General features: G+C 32.6%; 1 protein-coding gene across 1 annotated transcript in view; it reads right to left on the reverse strand.

The window, feature by feature from the left end:
- Positions 1 to 23,635, reverse strand: part of LOC143084323 (uncharacterized) — a 68,592-nt gene that overhangs the window by 3,809 nt on the left and 41,148 nt on the right. The window contains exons 5-9 of the mRNA XM_076260735.1: positions 22,838 to 23,291; positions 18,567 to 19,339; positions 17,188 to 17,218; positions 14,819 to 14,851; positions 1,935 to 2,261 (exon numbers count right to left, since the gene is read on the reverse strand). Of these exons, the coding sequence (XP_076116850.1) occupies positions 1,935 to 2,261; positions 14,819 to 14,851; positions 17,188 to 17,218; positions 18,567 to 19,339; positions 22,838 to 23,291 (1,618 nt within the window). The remainder of the gene's footprint in view (positions 1 to 1,934; positions 2,262 to 14,818; positions 14,852 to 17,187; positions 17,219 to 18,566; positions 19,340 to 22,837; positions 23,292 to 23,635) is intronic.

The raw sequence follows: 23,635 nt of genomic DNA on the forward strand, positions 1-23,635 counted from the left end.
TCATAACCACGTGCTTTGTTTTCAACTGTACTGCCGCGGGACAGTTCGACCCTAGAAAATACTGACTACTGTCCTAAATAATGCGGCCACTATCTTATCCGCATGCACCATGTGCCGATTAATAAAGTATAATTTTCTTATATTTAGTAAAAACTGACCAGTAATTAATACTTGTATGCGATACCCTTAATTTATTTATAATACCGTTACGGAGACAGATCAACTTGGCCGATATAAATTGGGGCGAGATTGTCACGTCGACGTTTGTGTACTGGTAAAAACGTCATCAAAATTTGTTTACGCTGAATTATGGACAGGACGAAGATGAAGATGTCTTCAGATAAGTGCATTAATAATTTAATTTAACATGTGTATATGTGCATATAATGATTATAAAAATAATTTATTGAGGAACTATGATTTGTATGGTTTTTATCTGAGCAAATCAACTTCAGAAAGTCTGAAAGCATAAACTGAAAATATATTTATTTTTAACATATAACGTTACAATGAATAAACTTGTTAACTTGTCACATAACAGGCATAAATAGTAGGTATGTCAAAATTTAATTCAGTTGTGTGTATGTTTATTTGGTGAAAATAATAAGTCGCTATAGTTATTTATCGTCAGGGGATAAAAAAAGGGGAAGGTAATTAATTTGCCAAAAAATTAAAATAACCTTCCAAGACTTCATAATTATTTGGACTAGCTTCCACTCTACTGTATTCTATAAACATTAAACATGCAATAATATTTCTATTGAATTTGTTGCTTCAAAACGTATTGAACAAATGATTCTTTGTGGATTTTTTTGATACTTTTAGGGGATATACTGATCTTTTTAAATGGAGCTTCCAACGAAACAGATTGCATGCAGATATTCCAGTTACCATAATTTACTCAGCAATTTTTGTTGGAAGTACAGAGACAGCAAATTGATTAACAGAAAGGAAAACATGACATGTATCCTTTTGCATAAATAACCCAGGATTCCCAGTGGCAGTGCAATTTGAATTGGTGCATGTATATCCTGCTGGTATTTATTTTTGGGATCCCGCTTTTTTTTCCCGGGAATCCCAGTATATTTCCACTGGGATTTACATCAGGATCCCGCTTCTTTTACGGGAATCCCGAAATTTATCCCAATACACTTACATCGGGATCCCGCTTATTTAGTGGGAATCCCGAAATTTTATCCCAGTGGGATCCCAATCAAAATCCCACAATATCCCACCTAATTCCACCGGGATAAAATTTCGGGAATCCCGGACTTTTGGCGGGATTCCCGAAATTTTATCCCGGTGGAATTAGGTGGGATCCCACTTGGAATCCCATCAAAATTCCAGCCGGGATTCCAGTGGAATTCCAGATTTATTTTCTCTTGGGTTTATAATATATTGATGTCAATAAATTCGAAAAGAATCATCATGTAACATTATCAGTATGGAATAAAAGGATGATAACACATTACCCTTTCCAATAAATCTTTCTGTTTCGCATTTTTCATTGAGTTCGGTATTTTTGTTATTCTGCTTTTACCTGCAGCAAGTTTTGTTGGAGCTGACATGTGTCATGTGTTATTAAGCATGTATTAGGCAATTAGTGGCCACGGTCTGGAAGCAACAAATTGATTTGTGAAACATTAGTTAAGAGATTTTTGCTTCAACACATGGTGAGGTACAAATTAGACCAACGTTGTTTGATATATTATACATATGGTTGTATATAATTTCATTCAACGAACATAACGACAGGGGCAATGTATAATACTAGGCAAAACTATTTTACAAATAATGGTTTAGCTCTGATTCTATATATGTCTGTTATAAATCTATGATATACATAGTTCCTGTAATCATGGTAATGAATAACTGATTTTAATAATAAGTATGTAGTGTTTTTTTAATTAACTCAGACCGTGAATTAGTATTACCTGTAACAATTTCTACTACTTTAAGTGTTTTTGGATCCACATCCTTCACAACGTTCTCTAAACAGTTTGCTCCTCTCCCAATATTTACCAAAGCTTCTTCAAGAACCCGTAGTGTAGGTTTCACTCTTCTGTCTTTCCTCCAGGTAAATAATACTTCTTTATTCTGGGCTGGAGAATCACGATTGTATTTCACTTTTATGTTCTCTATATCTGTGACTAACAATCCAAGTTCTGTTCCTAGCTGAAAGACCATATTACCAATCAATGGTGCTACTTTATCTAATATTTCATCTGTAGGAATGCAATCTAAGATATCACCAGGAATACCTACAAGAGAAAATTATCCAAAATATTTCCAAATAAAAATTCAAACTGACTTGAATATTAAAGGTGTAAAACTTATTGATTTATTTGTTAAATTGTTTTCACACAAAGTAAACAATACAAATACAATGTACCTATAATAACACTTCTGTATCATGATGTTTAATTGAAAGTATATAGTTTACTTAAATGATTTATTATTTCTAAAGAGAGGACATAACAAAGTCATCAAAGATCACAAACAAATAATTTTGAAATAATAGACGTAAAAAGAAATTGACGAAATATAAGAAAAATCTGAAAGAAAATCTTAGTATTTCGAATGCTTTTACTATAATTGTTCATAATAACAAATAGATACACATGGTACATCTCAAGGTATATTATGGTTCATAATAACAAATAGATACACATGGTACATCTCAAAGTATATTATGGTTCATCATAACAAATAGATACACATGGTACATCTCAAAGTATATTATGGTTCATCATAACAAATAGATACACATGGTACATCTCAAGGTATATTATAGTTCATAATAACAAATAGATACACATGGTACATCTCAAAGTATATTATGGTTCATCATAACAAATAGATACACATGGTACATCTCAAAGTATATTATGGTTCATCATAACAAATAGATACACATGGTACATCTCAAAGTATATTATAGTTCATCATAACAAATAGATACACATGGTACATCTCAAAGTACATCTCAAAGTATATTATAGTTCATCATAACAAATAGATACACATGATACATCTCAAAGTATATTATGGTTCATCATAACAAATAGATATACATGGTACATCTCAAAGTATTTTATGAGGACAGAAAAGCATATGCAGTTGGAGAAGTTTAAAATCTTAGCTTCCACTAAAGTTAAATGCATTTAGTGTTCGCTAGGGTGAGCTGACATTTCAGCTGATGAAGTCAGTATCAAAACATGAAATGTCATTATTCTTTTTATTGGAAATTAATCTTAAGTATGATTTTTTTATTGTTGAAAATATGAAGTAATATGTCATATCTAAATATTAGGGGAATATCATGGTATACTCCTGTTCATGAGAGTAATACAAGCAACATGCACATATATCAAGAAATGTATTATTGGCAAAATAAGTACACCGCTGTTCAAAAGTCATAATTCGATTCAACAAAAAAAAACATATCCGGGTATCAAACTAAACCATAAGGAAACTCATCAACTATAAGAGGAAAACCACGGAACAACAGAAACATTGAACTACACAAGCAAACATACATAGAAACGGACAGTATGATATCAACTGCCATATTCTTGACTTGGTACAGGACATTTCACTAAAAAATGGTTGATTGAACCTCGATATATGGCTAGCTTAACCTGTTGCTTATATAGCAATGCTAACAATACTAGACAGGAATACTGTACAAACGAACGCAAGAACACTCAACACAGAGAAACACATACAAACAAATATGTAAATTACAACATATAAGCCGCAGAGTATCGACAGACACCTCCATGAATTTACTACAGCGCACCAGGACAACACAACAAAAAATAAACTGCGCGTCACATGTAAGGATTAACACCACAAATACTGAAATAATTTTTGTGACGATTTTATTTCCGCAAGATTTTTTTTTTTTTTAAAACATTGTAGATTTGTTTTTATTTTATAGACACTTTCATAAGTATTATAATTTATTTACAATAATATTAAAATTATCATTGTGTTGGTGATGGCGTTATTATTTTTATTTTCTAACCATGTTGCAAATTGCTTGTTCTTCCAATTCAAAACTGTGTATAAACAAACAAAAACATCCTAAGCATATAGTGGTTCTAAACTGAAAATCATTTAAATGAAGTAGCTGAGCATGTAAGACCAAACAGGAAATTTATAAAATTTCAATCCTGGTATCTATGATGAGTTTATTTACAACCACTGGGTTGATGCCACTGCTGTTGGAGTTTTAATTCCCCGAGGGTATCACAAGCCCAGTAGTCAGCACTTTTGTGTTGACTTGAGTTATCATTGATATGTTCATAATTGTAAATTTACTGTTAACAAAACTTTTAATTTTTGAAATGCTAGGGCTTTTCTACCTCACGAATAGATTACCTTAGCAGTATTTGGCAAACCTTTTAGGAATTTTTGGTCCTGAATGCTCTTCAACTGCGTACTTTATTTGTCCTTTTAACATTTTTTTATTAGAGTGTCACTGATGAGTCCTTTATAGACGAAACGTGTGTCTGGCGTACATATAAAATTCCAATTCGGGTTTCCATGATGAGTTTATTTACATGGAAACAAACAACCTGAACCCACAACACCGAAGAGGAACCACGAGTTACTCGACTATACCGACAAATAAGACATATGTAAAATGAAACACAAATACTAAATTCAAACCAAGAAAAAAAAAAGACAAAATATCTGCACGAAATAACCTATCAGACCTAGACGTACAAGAAAGTAACAACAAAATCCCCAAAAGCGGGATAAATAAATAATACTGAACCACATCATCTCTAACAGCAAACATAAGATATACAAATATATCTAATCGGACTTCAAGAAAGAAACATCAAAACTAAATAAAAAAAATAGTTACATGGATGCTGGATATTAATACAGAGACACGTCGTATAGCAATGCAAATTCACACTCAGCAAAACAGTCATACTTAGAATCCTTTTTGGTACAAGGCAGACTAGACAACGTACATTGCAAATCACAATCTTAGACGTGGTAAAAGATTAACCAATTCGTGATGGTGTCCATAAAATTTGCGGACTGTAATTTGTTATCTTTTACCTAATAAATCTGTTAGGGCGGTTTCTATGCCATCGAACTAGAGATTAAGGATACTACAGATACAGTTAAGTCGGCCTCATATCTTGACTTAGAAATTGACAATGAGGGTCGGTTGAAAACAAAACTTTACGACAAAAGAGATGATTTCAGCTTTCCAATTGTGAACTTTCCATTTTTAAGTAGCAACATTCCAGCAGCACCTGAATACGGTGTATATATCTCCAAATTGATACGATATTCCTGTGCTTGCATTTCCTATCATGATTTTCTTGAAAGAGGGTTGCTGCTCATAAGGAAGCTATTAAACCAAGAGTTCCAACTGGTGAAGTTGAAATCATCCCTTCGTTAATTTTACGGACGCCATCACGATTTGGTTGACCGTTATGGAATAACCGTTTCACAAATGATATCGGATATGTTCCTTACGTCGTAACTACAATCACCTTCCCTTTCATGAATGTGACCTACCGAATTAGACTATTTACCGGATTTGTTATGACATAAGCAACACGACGGGTGCCACATGTGGAGCAGGATCTGCTTAGCTTTTCAGAGCACCTGAGATCACCCCTAGTTTTTGGTGGGGTTCGTGTTGTTTATTCTTTAGTTTTCTATGTTGTGTCATGTGTACTATTGTTTTTCTGTTTGTCTTTTTCATTTTTAGCCATGGCGTTGTCGGTTTATTTTCGATTTATGAGTTTGACTGTCCCTTTGGTATCTTTCGTCCCTCTTTTCTGCATAAAGAGCACACTGCTGTAATATCAGTGTCATCTGTCAAAAAGTGTACAAATGAGAACGCTAATGATGCAATTTTTCATATAATTAAAAACCAATTCTTCAGAGAACAATTGAAGGTCTTTCCACCTCGATAATAAGAATGAAATTTAAACCAGGTGCTCCGCAGGGCGCAGCTTTATACGACCGCAGAGGTCAAACCCTGAACAGTTTGGGAAAGTATGGACAAAACATTCAAGCGTGATACAGCTCTGAATTTGGATTGTGATCAAATTTTTGACAATACATGGTTTTTTTTTACACAAAACAAGTGTCAAGATTTTACAAATCAATTAAAGATTTCTTCTTCAAACTTTTTAAATCTAAAATTAAATAGTTGACACAGCATAGGTTTCTGACACAGAATGAATGTGGTCTTATGAACTTAAAAGTTTTTTTTTGCCTTTGAGCAATTCACTATGCTTTTGAATATTAATCCTCTCAAAAAAATGTTTGAAGAAATTTTACTTTTTATTTATGAAATCTGAAAGGAGAAAAATTTAACCCCCTCCCCCCCTTTTTTTTCACATCCCCGTTTCCCTTTTTCCAAAACTGATATCAATTCAAATTTCTAATGGAGTTTGCAACAATAGCTACTCTTTTAAATACATCATAAAATATTAAAATGTAAAATAAAGTGCTTGTTATCACTGAATGGTAAAGATTGGTTGGTAGTAAAAGTGAATATACATTGTTTATTGTATAAAACAATAAAAACCAGATGCTCCGCAGGGCGTAGCTTTATACGACCGCAGAAGTTGAACCCTGAACGGTTGGGGCAAGTATGGACACAACATTCAAGCTGGATTCAGCTCTAAATTTGGATTGTGATTAAATAGTTGACACAGCATAGGTTTCTGACACAGAATGAATGTGTTCTAATGAACTTAAAATTTTTGTTTTCTCTTAGAGCAATTCACTATGCTGTTGAATATTAATCCTCTCAAAACAAGAATGTGTCCTCAGTACACGAATGCCCCACTCGCACTATCATTTTCCTGTTCAGTGGACCGTGAAATTGGGGTAAAAACTCTAATTTGGCATTAAAATTAGAAAGATCATATCATAGGGGACATGTGTACTAAGTTTGAAGTCGATTGGACTTAAACTTCATCAAAAACTACCTTGACCAAAAACTTTAACCTGAAGCGGGACAGACGGACGGACGGACCAACGAACGAACAGACGGACGGACGGACGCACAGACCAGAAAACTTAATGCCCCTCTACTATCGTAGGTGGGCATAAAAATGTTTGAAGAAATTTTCTTTTTTATTTATGAAATTTCAAATGAGAAAAATTGAACCCAATTTTTTTAATCACATCCCCCTTTCCCTTATTCCAAAAACTAATCTCAATTAAAATTTCTAATGGAGTTTGCAACAATAACTACTCATTTAAATACATCATAAAATATTAAGATGTAAAAAAACTGCTTGTTATCACTGAATGGTAAAGATTATTTTAATTTATCAGTTGGTAGTAAAAAGTGAATATACATTGTATATTGTATATAACAAAGATTTAAGTTGATTCTGGACAAAGAAAGATAACTCCAATTAAAAAAAATCTTGCTATTGCACAATATTTTGCAATTAGATATTTCTTGCTTACTATTCTGGACAAAGAAAGATAACTCTAATTAGAAAAAAATTTGCTATTTCACAATATTGTGCAATTAGATATTTCTTGCCATTGCGCAATACTGTGCAATTGAAAAGACTTGCTATTGCACAATACTTAATATAATAATTTTAGATCCTGATTTGGACCAACTTGAAAACTGGGCCCATAATAAAAAATCTAAGTACATTTTTGGATTCAGCATATCAAAGAACCCCAAGATTTCAATTTTTGTTGAAATCAGACTAAGTTTAATTTTGGACCCTTTGGACTTTAGTGTAGACCAATTTGAGACAGGACCAAAAATGAAGAATCTACATACACAGTTAGATTTGGTATATCAAAGAACCCCATTTATTCAATTTTTGATGAAATGAAACAAAGTTTAATTTTGGACCCCGATTTGGACCAACTTGAAAACTGGGCCAACAATCAAGAATCTAAGTACATTTTTAGATTCAGCATATCAAAGAACCTAACTGATTCATTTTTTGTCAAAATCAAACTAAGTTTAATTTTGGACCCTTTGGACCTTAATGTAGACCAATTTGAAAACGGGACCAAAAGTTAAGAATCTACATACACAGTCATGACAGTTAGATTCGGCATATTAAGGAACCCCAATTATTCAATTTTGATGAAATCAAACAAAGTTTAATTTTGGACCCTTTGGGCCCCTTATTCTGTTGGGACCAAAACTCCCAAAATCAATACCAACCTTCCTTTTATGGTCATAAACCTTGTGTTTAAATTTCATAGATTTCTATTTACTTATACTAACGTTATAGTGCGAAAACCAAGAAAAATGCTTAATTGGGTCCCTTTTTGGCCCCTAATTCCTAAACTGTTGGGACCTAAACTCCCAAAATCAATACCAACCTTCCTTTTGTAGTCATTAACATTGTGTTTAAATTTCATTGATTTCTATTTACTTAAACTAAAGTTATTGTGCGAAAACCAAGAATAATGCTTATTTGGGCCCTTTTTTGGCCCCTAATTCCTAAACTGTTGAAACCTAAACTCCCAAAATCAATCCCAACCGTTCTTTTGTGGTCATAAACCTTGTGTCAAAATTTCATAGATTTCTATTAACTTAAACTAAAGTTATAGTGCGAAAACCAAGAAAATGCTTATTTGGGCCCTTTTTGGCCCCTAATTCCTAAAATGTTGGGACCAAAACTCCAAAAATCAATACCAACCTTCCTTTTGTGGTCATAAACCTTGTGTTAAAATTTCATAGATTTCCATTCACTTTTACTAAAGTTAGAGTGCGAAAACTAAAAGTATTCGGACGCCGGACGACGACGACGACGACGACGACGCCGACGCCGACGCCAACGTGATAGCAATATACGACGAAAATTTTTTCAAATTTTGCGGTCGTATAAAAACTTCATCAGCAACATTTTATATTGGCAAATTTCCAATGAAGTTATTTACATAAAGTTATTGGCAAATAAAAATAGAAAATGACATCATAGTCATGTCTGGCAAATGCCCAACATACACTATCTAAAAACATTTTAGATAAGATAAGGAAAAAAAGCTTCATCAGCAACATTTTATATTGGCAAATTTCCAATGAAGTTATTTACATAAAGTTATTGGCAAATAAAAATAGAAAATGACATCATAGTCATGTCTGGCAAATTTCCAACATATATTATCAACTACTATTCTATACAAAGAAAGATAACTCCAATTGAAAATTAATTGCTATTGCACAATATTGTGCAATTAGATATTTCTTGCTATTGTGCAATACTGTGCAATTGAAAATTTCTTGCTATTGCACAATACTTGATATGGAATCCTGATTTGGACCAACTTGAAAACTGGGCCCATAATCAAAAATCAAAGTACATATTTAGATAAAGCATATCAAATAAGCCCAAGAATTTAATTTTTGTTGAAATCAAACTTAGTTTAATTTTGGTCCCTTTGGACCTTAATGTAGACCAATTTGAAAACTGGACCAGAAAGTAAGAATCTACATACACAGTTAGATTTGGCATATCAAAGAACCCATTTATTCAATTTTTGATGAAATCAAACAAAGTTTAATTTTGGACCCCCATTTGGACCAACTTGAAAACTAGGCCAATAATTAAAAATCTAAGTACATTTTTAAATTCAGCATATCAAAGAACCCCAAGGATTCAATTTTTGTTAAAATCAAACTACGTTTAATTTTGGACCCTTTGGACCTTAATGTAGACCAATTTGAAAACGGGACCAAAAATTAATAATCTACATATATAGTTAGATTCGGCATATCAAAGAACCCCAATTATTCAATTTTTGATGAAATCACACAAAGTTCAATTTTGGACCCTTTGGGCCCCTTATTCCTAAACTGTTAGGACCAAAACTCCCAAAATCAAACCCAACCTTTCTTTTATGGTCATAAACCTTGTGTTTAAATTTCATAGATTTCTATTAACTTATACTAAAGTTATTGTGCGAAAACCAAGAATAATGCTTATTTGGGCCCCTTTTTGGCCCCTAATTCATAAACTGTTGTGACCTCAACTCCAAAAATCAATCCCAACCTTCCTTTTGTGGTCATAAACCTTGTGTTAAAATTTCATTGATTTCTATTTACTTATACTAAAGTTATTGTGCGAAAACCAAGAATAATGCTTATTTTGGTCCTTTTTTGGCCCTTTATTCCTAAACTGTTGGAACCAAAACTCCCAAAATCAATCCCAACCTTCCTTTTGTGGTCATAAACCTTGTGTCAAAATTTCATAGATTTCTATTCACTCAAACTAAAGTTATAGTGCGAAAACCAAGAAAATGCTTCTTTGGGCACTTTTTGGCCCCTAATTCCTAAAACGTTGGGACCAAAACTCCCAAAATCAATCCCAACCTTCCTTTTGTGGTCATAAACCTTGTGTTAAAATTTCATTGATTTCTATTCACTTTTACTAAAGTTAGAGTGCGAAAACTAACCGTATTCGGACGACGACGACGACGATGACGCAGACGACAATGCCAACGTGATAGCAATATACGACCAAAAAATTAAAATTTTTGCGGTCGTATAAAAACGATGTTAGAAAAAGTCAATCCTTGTTGATGTAATTTGGTTCTTCAAATTGATATAAAAGAATAAGTAAGATTAATAGGTATATATGCAGAAGACTTAATTGTTTTATTATGAATAGAAAACAATGTTTAGCAAAGGTCAAAATCTAGAACGTCAAATTGACCTTTGACCTTGACTTCAATTTCAAGGTCATAGGTCAGTGATCTCAAATTAAAAGACCCCAGGTCAATCATTTGTATGGGTGTGGAGAAATAATGATTTCAAATACACAAGGGGAGAAAACTCCTATTAGGGTTAACCAAAACACTTCAACTGAAATAGGTTGAAGTTTCGCTTTTTTGTAAACAGTAATTTGGCAAACAAATCATATCATTAACTGTAACAGTTTCTTTTGAATAACGATAACAAGCAAAGTTCAAAAATGTATAACATGACCTTGACCTTTGACCTTGACCTCAAGTTCCTTCAAATGGACCAAGGTCTCCATATCAAAAGACTGTAGGCCTCTACGACTTATAACGTATGAATTTATCCAACAAATCGCCTATCTTAAATTTTCAAAGGGAAATAACTCCCATAAGATGTCTTCCGATCACTCAAGTCAAAATAAACCAAATCATTCTCACGCGTAGACGAACAATTTGGTGAAAACAGTTTGCTAAAATCTTTTACGGTTTTAGAGATATAGCGATAACAAGACAAATGGGATGCGGGGAGATAACTTCTATAAGAATAAGTGTTCGGTCACACAGGGTGAGTTTTGAAACCCCCATTACTGTACAACATTATTGTCCAAAAAATCCTTTCGATATGTTGTACGACAAAAAAGCATCTCAGACGGCAGAAGAAGAAAAAAAAATAATCAGAAGAAAAACAAAAGGTCTTTCAACGAAAAGTGGAAAGACCTAATTAATGTTTCAAATGGGCATTGGATCGACACTGATCTTTTAACGGGAAATTGCTGATACAAACCTATGATATATGTTTGATAAAAATCAGACAGGAATTTGTCATACGACAAAACAGAAATACGCACAAACATACATGCAGACAGATGAAAAGACGGATGCCTGAAATGTATATGCCACCTGCAACACGTTGTGCAGGGGGCATCAAGTATAAGGCATAACTATCAACATTGAAAAAATCAAACAGTATCTCTTACAGTCATAATATGATACTCAAAATGTCAGGGAATATATCAAGTCATATACGGTGATACACATGCAGTTTTAAAGTATAATAGTTTTACTTGCCAATGGGTGTATCACAAGTGTTTGGTATCCAAATAACATTATCATGTTTGTAGATATGTTTTCATTCTACTCAAACATTATTCTAAATGCTTGTCAAATACAATTGGTAGATACAAAGGTTGAACATGAATCTGTATACACACCTCTAAGTTTGTTTATGCTTTCATGGAGACAATATTGATGTGATTACTTATGATGCATTTACTCACAATGTCTTAATTGCAGTTTGTTAAATATCGATCTGGGCATTAAGATAACACCTAAAACAAGGAACATGCAAACAAAATTATATATCTCTTTTCAACTGTTAGGGGTTTATATTAATTAATTAATTAATATATGTTTTATGTTAGTTTGCATTCTTTGGCAGAATAATTTAGAAATACTATATGAAAAATAAGACACTTACTAGATTTTACTCGTTTTCTCCTCTTAACCTGCAAATAAAGTGATACAAAACATTAATGCGTGCATGCTTCATTGTACCAAGTCAGGAATATGACAGTTGTTGGGTTAGTTTCGTTTGATGTGTTATATTATTTGATTTTGCCATTTGATTAGGGACTTTCCGTTTTGAAATTTTCTCAGATTTTTATGATTTTACTTTTTAGTTATCTTCAGAACTTGATCGAGCAGAACCTACTTTTCATAATACTTTAAGGACAATTGTTGTATAAATTGAAATTTGTACTAAAATAAAGATTCCAATTAGATTAACAACATATCACAAAATACTCAAATAAAGAATTCCTATCCCTTTCCCCTTCTCCATTTGTTTAGGACAAATAAAACCGTCTTTGAACAAGATTGGCAAGATTCAAACGATACCATACTGTGGATTCATTTTTATTCATGGTACTAATATAATACAAATTTTCGTGGGTTTCTTGAGTCCCAGCAAACCACAAATTTAATAATACCGAAAATTTTGTAATGACTTGGATATTTTATCTGGTTGACATGCAATCAAAATGGTTGTTAAAACGTGTTTTTGAAATAAAAATATAGTAATATTTTGATAAAAAAATGATCAAATTCTTAGTATATCAGTGAGATTTTTTTTTTTAATTGTTTAAATGCATTCATTGTATATATTAAACGCAAACTGTCTATTACTGTGTCATAATTTGCTTGCTGATTAAATACCAATAGAAATAAGAACCAGTCATTGCCTGTTAAATATCATACCTTTCATTACTTTGGTTTATTGACAAAATTTTAATAAGGTAGGATAAGGTAGGATAAGGTAGGATACGGTAGGATAAGGTAGGATAAGGTAGGATATGGTAGGATATGGTAGGATAAGGTAGGTTAAGGTAGGAGAAGGTAGGATAATTAGGACACAAATTGCTTTTCAAACAACATTTCAATAAATTGCTGTAGAAGCGTTTTTGTTTACCTAACTATTTGACTTTGTTCTCACTGGCAATTACCAAGCCAGGATCTGACATTTCAAAATCTTTACAGTGATTTCTCTTTTTTGTATATCATCATTTAAACAGAAATCCAAGAAAATAGGTACTTGATACATCTTTTTTTGATATTTTTGAAACAGCTATCCACCAATTATCGTATCCCACGAACCGTCTTTGTATCTCTATCTATAAGAGTTGATACCCACGAAAATAAATGAATTAACATAAAAATGGTCCATAACCAAAGCGGCAAACTTATTGTAAAATGAATTATCTTTCATTGTTATGTTAACCCCCTATATCTATTATCGCTAATAATCAACTGCTTTCTGGTTTGGTTATTGTATGCCATTGTTCTTCAAATGTCTTATCTTCAATTTGGTACTTAGCAACATCAAAATGAAGGGAATACATATAAACCTGCAACTGCTAATCTTTCACTTGTATTTCCTATCATGTTTTTTTTGAAAGAGGGTTGCTGCTTACAAGGAAGTTATCAAACCAAGAATTCCAAATGATGAAATTGAAATCATTCTTTTGTAAAATTTTTAGGACGCCTTCACGAGTTGGTTGACCGTTATGGAATAACCGTTTCACAGATGATATCGGATATGTTCCCCATGTCATAACTATAATTCCCTTCCCTTTTCACGAATATGACCTACCAAATTAGACTATATAATAATATAAGCATTACGACGGGTGCCACATGTGGAGCAGGATCTGTTTACCCTTTCAGAGCACCTGAGATCTTTCCCAGTTTTGGTGGAGTTTGTGTTGCTTAGTCTTTAGTTTTCTATGTTGTGGCTTGTGTTCTACTATTTGTCTGTTTGTATTTCTTAGTTTTTTAGCCATTGCGTTGTCAGTTTATTTTTTATCTATCAGTTTGACTGTCCCTTTGGTATCTTTCGCCCCTTCTTTCACGAGAACCTGAGATCGCACATGTTTTTGTGGGATTCATGTCGCTTAGTTTAAGGGGAATTGTTATGTAGACTGTGCGTTTATATCTATTTGTTAACTATCGTTCCTTTTACTTCGTCTTTTCGTTGTCACTTTTTTTGCTTTGCTAATTACAATTACTACTGTCATATTGTATACACATCTCTGTCTACTACATCTGTCTACTGTTGAAGGGTGTATGATATATTTAGGAGCAGTTTGGGTTTTAGGGGTTTTGTGGAAGCTGTATATATGATATTCATATTACAAATCTACTTTTTCAATAATTAATAATAGTGAAATGAGATGAACCTTCTCAAAATGTGAAGTCATAATTGCCAAAGGCAAATATGAATGAATCGTGGATAAAAAACAGGAAAAATCTCATAGACATGAATTGATAAAAAGTACAAGGCAACAATAGTATTAATAGCTTACCATACACAGTTTGTGTGTAGTTATTTCTAACTTTCTTAAACCTTTCTCTAAGTCTGCAAACTTGGCTGAATAGTTTTCTTTCAAATTTACAAGTGTTAAAAACTTGACTATCTGTGCATTCTCTGGGTAGTTGTCTTCCATATCACACCATTCTATCTCTTCCATTCCAAGATGCAGCGCTAAATCATGTATCATGCGTTTAGTGCAATTAACAGAAAAACGAAGCAACTCTGGATTACTTGGAGGCTGACATAAAGCATCTACACTTAAACCTAAAATTATTATAAAAACAGATATAAGATTATATAAAAGTTAACTTTGCATGTGTTTCTTAGTGTTTCTCAGTGCTTGGCTGTTAAGGTTGATAACTAATGTGCATGCTCAGTAATCAAGGATTAGTTATATATTCTCTATTTTTATGTACGACTTTTGCTTACTTTAAATTTCATTGCTCTGATACATTAAAGGTTGTGTCCAATGCAATGCCATAGAAAAACTGGCCTCCATTATATAACCAGGAGTGGTGAAGGTATTGTTAAACATCAACAAACAATCAATCTATTCACAGGCCTCTACATTAACATTTTTTCTAACTTGTCCCTTCGGACAAGTGGCAAGAAAATCAGCTTGTCCGAACTCTTAACTCACTTGTCCGAATTCATAATTGAAAATCTAACATATTGATGATTTATGCAATAATAACACTTGGGCTTTGATTGTACCTAATAAAAGCAGCATTTTGTAATGTTATATGAATACCGCATCAAAATACATTTCATTATTTCAGAATGAAAGTTTTTTTGCAAGACTGTTTTCTCTGACTCAATGTCATTATCATTTGTCAATCATTAAAACATCATTTCTTCCCAAACCACTACGTTCCCCTATGGACCTATTCATTCTTTAGTAGTGGTATGGGTTAAACCAAGGATGTAAATACACCTGGCCACCTTGAACATGTATATGAGTAAACCTGTTTAATTTATTGATGATGTCAAAAAAAGCTTTTACAATTTATTTTGATTTGTATATACATTGATATATGATCACGAAGTACATACACATTTCACTAAAAAATCAGGCTGCCTTTTTAGATTTTTTTTTTTTTTTTTCATCTTTAAATTTTTATATTATAGATCTTATCAAATAAAACCTCTTTTAATGTATTGTTATGCATAAAAGCAAAATCAAATGAAACATACTTTAATTTAATATTTTAAAGTTTAGGTAAAACTCCATATGGAGGTGCTCCTAATTCAAGGAAGCTTATACTAAGAAGATACATTAACATTGGTTTCTTTCCCCTTACTTTAAAATATCCCCCTGGTCAATGGCTGCCAGCATGTTCAATACTCCAAATCAGAGACATATTATACAAGTTTTATATGTCTCTGGTTCAATCAATGAATAATTATTTCATTAAGTATGATCAATAAAACAATCATTCATATTTTTGGGAATGTATAAGTCTTGAATTTGATCTTTTTTAATCTGACCTTGATTTTTCACTTGTCCCATCGGACAAGTAGTATGGTGAATCTACTTGCCCGACACCTGTGTCCACTTGTCCCGGACAATCGGACAAACGTTAATGTCGAGCCCTGATTCAATGTATTTTATTCAAGTGTGATGAAGGTATTGTTAACATCAACAAACAAACAATAAATCTATTCAATGTACTAGCCATGGAAAAAGTGGCATCCTTTATATAGCCAAGTGTGGTGAAGGTATTGTTAAACATCAACAAACAATCAATCTATTCAATGAACCAGCCATGGAAAAACAGGCCTCCTTTATATAGCCAAGTGTGGTGAAGGTATTGTTAAACATCAACAAACAATCAATCTATTCAATGTATAATCAATGGAAAAGTGCCTCAATTATATAGCCAAGAGTGGTGAAGGTATAGTTAAACATCAACAAACAGTCAATCTATTCAATGTACCAGCCATGGAAAAACATGCCTCCTTTATATAGCCAAGTGTGGTGAAGGTATTGTTAAACATCAACAAACAATCAATCTATTCAATGTACTAGCAATGGAAAACTGGCCTCCTTTATATAGCCAAGAGTGGTGAAGGTATTGTTAAACATCAACAAACAATCAATCTATTCAATGTACTAGCCATGGAAAACTGGCCTCCTTTATATAGCCTATCCTATATTAAAGGGTTTTTCAGAGGCAATTACCTGTTGGCATAGCACTTGAAAGGTAGGTGTCAAAATCAAGCAAATTGAAAGTGACGTGTATTCTATGGTCCATAACATTGTGTTGAAGTTCATAGGAGGCAGATGTATAATAATTGCTTAATCTGCGGAATCATCATCAGTGGTCGTTTAAATGTTGTTGGACAAGTGAAGCAATGTAAAGGGATGACAAACTGTGTTAATAATTGTTTAATATGAAGTGTAAACAAACGTGTACTTTTGTGAGAAAGAATAACATAAATAGCATGAATAGTAAGGAGGTATACTAGAAAGTAAAATTAATGTGATTTTACTTTATATATTACTTCTGCAGAAATCAGACTTCCCAAAGTTAATATGACTATAAAATGAATTATGTAGTCTTCGGTGGTTGATCAAAATTAGCAAATTAAATGTTTACCTGGACAATCAGAATCACACTGCACTTGTTCCTATAACACAAAAGGAAAAAAAAACTAAATGTATTTGTAATAACAATTCATTTTCACATTCACAGTGATTAGTGAATAACAAAATCACCGCATCATCTAGTTTTCCGATTTAGAAAAGAGGTGTTAATATAACCAGAAATATTTACACACTCTGCGTTTTTGTTAGTTGTTTTTCTCCTTTGTACTGCTTTGACAAGTTTAGTCCTTTTCTACTGATTTTGATAGTTTGTTGTTATGTTGTACTGTTACATAACTATCCAAGGTTACTGGGAGAGTTTGGTAACAGCAAACATGTTTAATCCCAGAAAACTCTGTCCCAAGTCAGGAGCCTTTAATTAATTTATAGTTTGTTGTTTGTGCTGTATATCATATGTGGTTTTGGTTTATTGTTATGTACATTAATCACGATGTTATCTTGTGTTTGCACTTTTTTACATTTGTCATGTAGGGTACTGTAATTAAAACTATTATAATGTTTACTAGGGCGCATCTTTATACGACCGCAGAGGTTGAACCCTAAACACAGACAATTATGTATAACTCTTCATTAGCTTGATACAGCTCTGAATTTGCATTGTGAGTAATTATTTGACACATCATAGGTTTCTGACACAAAATGAATGGGGTTTAAGAACTGAAAAATTTGAAATTGGTATATATCTAATATGGTCAAATATCCAAAGTCTAAATTAACAGCGGCTATATTCAGCATATCAAAGAACCCCAATTATTCAATTTCTTCTCATATCAAACACAGCTTGATTTTGGACCAATATTAGGACCAATTTGAAAACTGGCATAACAGCCGTTTTTCCAAATCTAAGAAAATATGCAAGTGAACATTTTATTCAGTTGGAATTCATTGAAAATCTGTAAGATCAACATCTTACTAATTTAAATCAATTAACTACTGTTATGCTAATTCAATTTTTTCTCTAGATTTTATAGTTGAAGTGATGGAGCCAAATAAATAAGGTAAATTTAACCCCTCCACATTTTGCCCCTGTCCCAGGTCAGGAGCCTCTGGCCTTTGTTAGTCTTGTATGATTTTTAATTTTAGTTTCTTGTGTATAATTCGGAGTTTAGTATGACGTCTATTATCACTGAACTAGTTACATATTTGTTTAGGGGCCAGCTGAAGGACTCCTCCGGGTGCCGGATTTTCTCGCTCCATTGGTGGCCTTCAGCTGTTGTCTGCTGTATGGTCAGGTTGTTGTCTCTTTGACACATTCCCCATTTCCATTCTCAATTTTATCAGTAAGTAAGGGCAACCACTTTTTTTTAAATCAGCTTATAACGCTGGCCATGTTGATGTATCTGTAGCTACTTATCTTACAGATCCACTCACCTCTTTCTGGTTCCAGATACTCCGATAGTGTTTTATGTTTTCACCATGTTTGCAAAAACATTCTTTTGTTTCAACACCTATCTTTTCATCTGGAGTGAAACAGCTTAATTTTGAACAGGAATACTCTGTATGAAATGGTAGCTTGTTGCTAGTTTTACAATGAATAGTGGAATGATAAAATTCTGAAATTCTCTCCAAAGTAATAAACAAGCATTCTCTGACACTAGTGGCTATTTCAGGTATTATCAACCCCTTGGAGCGCTTGTGGACTAGGTACAATAAGATCTTGTTTCCTTCTACACAGATAACAATGTCATGCTCTTTATAAACTGATAACCCAACAAACCCAGAAAACATAAGTTTCCTACCACGGTATTGTTTTAATGTCCACATACTGAGACATGCGCATATTAGACGGTTTGGTAAGGCTGGAGGTATGATGGTTCCTTTGAAAACAAAAGCTAAACTGAGAGTCCTCTCTGGTGTACATTCGTGTGTCAAGTAATCTGTATCGTGTCTTTGTGTTAGCATACAGGGTACAAAGAAGTGTTCCACTGGTAGACGACTTCCTGTTTTTGAATCATATCTACGCTGCTCAGATACGATATCTAGGTGTATCAGCATATCAAATATGTACTCTTTAAATGGTAAAATCTGACGGAATTCTTCTTGCTCCCAAATCTGGTAGAGGTCTAATTTTTGTATCATTCCATTTAAAGACATCTTTTTGAAGGTTTTCCTTGTTTTCTCTTCTTTTGGCCAGAATTCAACATCTATGAAAATGAAAATAAGAAAAGAATATCTTAAGATTTTAAATTAAGATTTTAGATTTAAGTCAAAAATATATTAACATTATAAGGTATTAATTCTCTAAATCGCCCACCTAGATCAGAATAGGAAAACAAACTAATCTTGATAATTCAATTAAATGTCCTATTTCAAAACAAAGTAATTTTCTTATTCTGTATGCAAAGCATCTGATGATAAAAATTGAATACTTTCCAATATAGAAAAATATTACCGCAACAAAGCATGCATATTTCTTTAATAATGTTCACAATATTAGAGAGAATCTGTATATTTTTTGTACAAGCAACATAAATGGCAATGGTGAAATGTGATCTGAATGTATAGTTCAATCTTGCTTCTTCTTATGATGAAAAAGAATGTATTTTAGTTATAAAGTCCTTTACAACATTTTTGCATGTTTCTAAATGATTTTGTTTTTGGTTTGATTATCATTGTTTTAATGTAAGTGATTGTTTATTTGAAACCAGATAGTGGTTATGAAACCAACCAAAGGTGCGAATTTTTTTTTTCATTTTGCAATTTAAAAGACTTAAATCATTTAATGGTTTATAGAAAATAATGCTACTGTAATTTACGTATTTAAGGGAAATCAGCAATCATAAACAAACTGAACGACAACACAATACAAAAATGAAAACGAGAAGAAAGTCCATTAGGTATGTTTAAATTAGTGTATTTCCTAACAACATTTGTAAAGCTGTTGATCGTCCTTCTTAATTTAAACACGGATTTTTTTCTTGCAATTTTATTTTGCTGGGGAGATTATGTTTAAAGAAAACAGAGCCATCAATGATGAGTTTTAAAGAGTTTCATCCCTTGTTTTCAAAATCATCATCTAAACAAAGGTCTATAAAACGTCACAATGAAAACTATATGTTTTTAAAACAATATATGTTTGTTCTCTTAAAATTTCAACTCAAACGATGATGTATGGCATTAACCTTGTCAGTTAATTGCTGTCTTTGATCGTAAATTTAAGTGTATAGTTGTTTTCAGGGTAAAATCTACTACAACTAGTATACTAGTATTCTTATTCAAAAGTATTTTGATTAGATTTTGACTTGATCTAAATAATACATTCCTTTGACTTGATTAAGTCTTATTTTATTTGCCAGCTATGGTATATAATAGTTCAATAGTTGATAACTGGATTGATTACAGGCAGTGTACTTCTAACATTCTAATATTATATTAATTTTACAAGAAATTCATGCTTTGTTTTTTAGGTTCAGATTTCAGGATGAGATTTCAACAATAAATTGAGAAGATTTGCAATTTTGATTTTGGCTACAAATACTTCATTTTCACAGGTGTATGAGTTGAGTATGAATATAACAACTACACTTTGTCTCAAACATAATTGTGTTGGTCCTTAATTGAAACCCGGATAGGAATACTTGCATTTTCAAAGTTTCTATACATTGTTGAGATATTCTATATTTAGAAACTATGTAGTTTTATAGTTATACCTAAACCTTTATACCTATTAAATAACAGTTTCAGTTTAAACTAAGAAAACTTTTTTTTTTTAAATTTGCAATTGTGTTTTTACAAACATTACAAAACGTAAGTTAAATCAGCCATCATCTTCAAATTTTCATAAATATTAATGCTGTGAATATAAACTAAAGGCTCCGAGTATAGCATGTGTCTCTCACCTGATATTTTTGTTTACAATTAATGCATGAAATAATGCAACCATTATAATTTTGTTTTAGCTTCAGAGATATATGCCAAAAACTGCATTTTGCCCTTATGTTCCATATTTAGCCATGTCTCACTCTGCCATGTTGCGAATTGGTTGGCAGGCAGGGTCATCCGACACATTTCTTAAACTTAATATTTTAATGATTATTGTGACTAAGTTTGGTTAAATTTGTCTCAGTAGTTTCAGTAGAGACTTTTGTAAAAGATCACAAAAATTTACGAAAAATTGTTCAAAAATTAGTAAGGGTTTTGCGGAAACCAGTGTCTCTTTGACTTTTGTTTTGAGTCGCAGGCTCAACAAAAATTGGGAAAGAATTATTAAAAAAAATTCATCTAGATACTATCTTTTGATTGCAAGAAAGCTTCTGTTCAAGTTTGGTAAAAATACAGGATGGTTTATGAATATAATTAATGTTTTAAAAAACTTCAACTGTAGACTGTATGTTCTGTATGTTCTGTTAACACTAAGTCTATTTATAAATAATATACGGAAAAACAGGAAATAAATTTTTACAAAATTTCCTTATAGATACTAGCTTCTTATGATAAACAACATGCACACATTTCTGTCCAAATTTGGTACAAATCCAGTACAGTTTAAGAACGTTTCAAAATTTTAAAACACTAACCACAGAGTGAAAGTTATGTTACCTGAAAAAAAACTAAGTCCATTTATAAGTAAAATACGGAATAATAGGATTTTTTTTTTACAAAATTTACTTCTGGATACTAACTTATAATCATAAATAAGCTTCTGTCCAAGTTTGGTAAAAATCCAGGATAGTTTAAGAAAGTTTTTGAAATTTATTAAAACGACGATGGCGCCGACGACAATGTAGTTCGTTATTTCTCGCTTGTCCATCAGGCGCGACAAAAATGACTTTAAAGGGCAGTAACTTATTATTGAGTCAATTGACCACATTTTTTATCATGTTGACTTATTTGTAGATCTTAGTTTGGTTAAATTTGTCTCAGTAGTTTTAGGAGAAGATTTTTGTAAGATTACAAAAAATTAGGAAAAAATTTTATTATAAAAGACAATAACTTTTTAAGGTGTCAATTCACCATTATGGTCATTTTGACTTATTTGTAGATCTTACTTGGCTGAACACTATTGCTGTATGCAGTTTATTTCTATATATAATAATAATATTCAAGATAACCAAAAAATGCAAATTTCCTTAAAACATTACCAATTCAGGGGCAGCCACCCAACAACAAGTTGTCTGATATGTAGGAAAATTCCAGGGCAGATAGATCTTGACCTGATAAACAATGTTACCCCATGTCAGATTTGCTCTAAATGCTTTGATTTCAGATATATTAGCCAACATCCAAATTTTACCCCCATGTTCTATTTCAGCCATTGCGTTCATCTTGGTAGGTTGGACGGGTCATCGGACACATTTTTAAAACTATATACCCCAATGTTGATTGTGGCCACGTTGGTTAAATTTTGCACAGTTGTTTCAGAGGAGAAGATTTTTGTAAAAGTTAACAACGGACGACGACCGACGGACGACAGACGATAAGTGATGAGAAAAGCTCACATGGCCCTTTTAGCTAGGTGAGGTAAAACTGATCAATTTTGACTAACTGTAATACATAAAAGTTCTGACAAACCAACAACAAGATTAGTATAGGGCACCGTTCAACAGTCCTCAGTGCTCTGGAAAATTGCTGGTTATCAATATTTTGGTATGTTAGTGTTTTACCAGCCATATCATCACTACTCACTGAAAATATATACACACCTGTAATGAAAGATCTCATAACTTCCACCATAAGAAGGGGACTGATGATAACATTATCTCTAAGTTGTGGGGTATCAAAATACACAATCTTCCCTAGAGAATGCTGAAAATGTAGAAAATCTGTTAGCTGCTCAGGAGACAGGACAGACACCTCACTGATGGCATTTAATTCTTTAATTTCAGCCAATGACATAATTTGTTTCCCTTCTGCCACCAGTTCAGCGATCTCGAGCTCCAGTGGAACACATGCGTTCGGCATCCTTTCACCCCAACATGGGTGGTTGAATGTAAGTTCTGTAATTGTTTTCTTCAGAACTTCTATTTCAGGGTCAGCTTGATCTTTGGCATTGACAAATATTAAAGGCCTAAGGACCAGATGATGTTGTCCTTCATGGTCTTTAAACAACTCCTCAATTCCACTATAAAGCTCTTCACGTCTTGTCTCAACACTCTCCTGTTGAAAATAAAAAGTTGAAAGAAAAATTCGTAAGTGTTCTGCGGAACCCAGTGTCTCAACTACTCTTTCTGTTAATCGCAGGCTCAACAAAAATGAGGAAATAAATCAATAAAATATTCCTGTTGATATTATCTTTAAATTGTAAGAACCTTCTGTCCAAGTTTGGTAAAAATCCAGGATTGTTTATGAATCTAATACTGTTTAAAAACTTTCAACTGCAGACTAAATGTAATGTTAACTGGAAGAAAACTAAATTAACCTAGATCTTAGACTTTCAAAGATAACAGACTGGAACTGTTAGCAGTTGTTAAATCTTACATTCCAAGGGGAATAAAATGAAA

Source organism: Mytilus galloprovincialis, chromosome 7 (genome assembly GCF_965363235.1).
Source record: "Mytilus galloprovincialis chromosome 7, xbMytGall1.hap1.1, whole genome shotgun sequence".
NCBI lineage: Eukaryota > Metazoa > Mollusca > Bivalvia > Mytilida > Mytilidae > Mytilus > Mytilus galloprovincialis.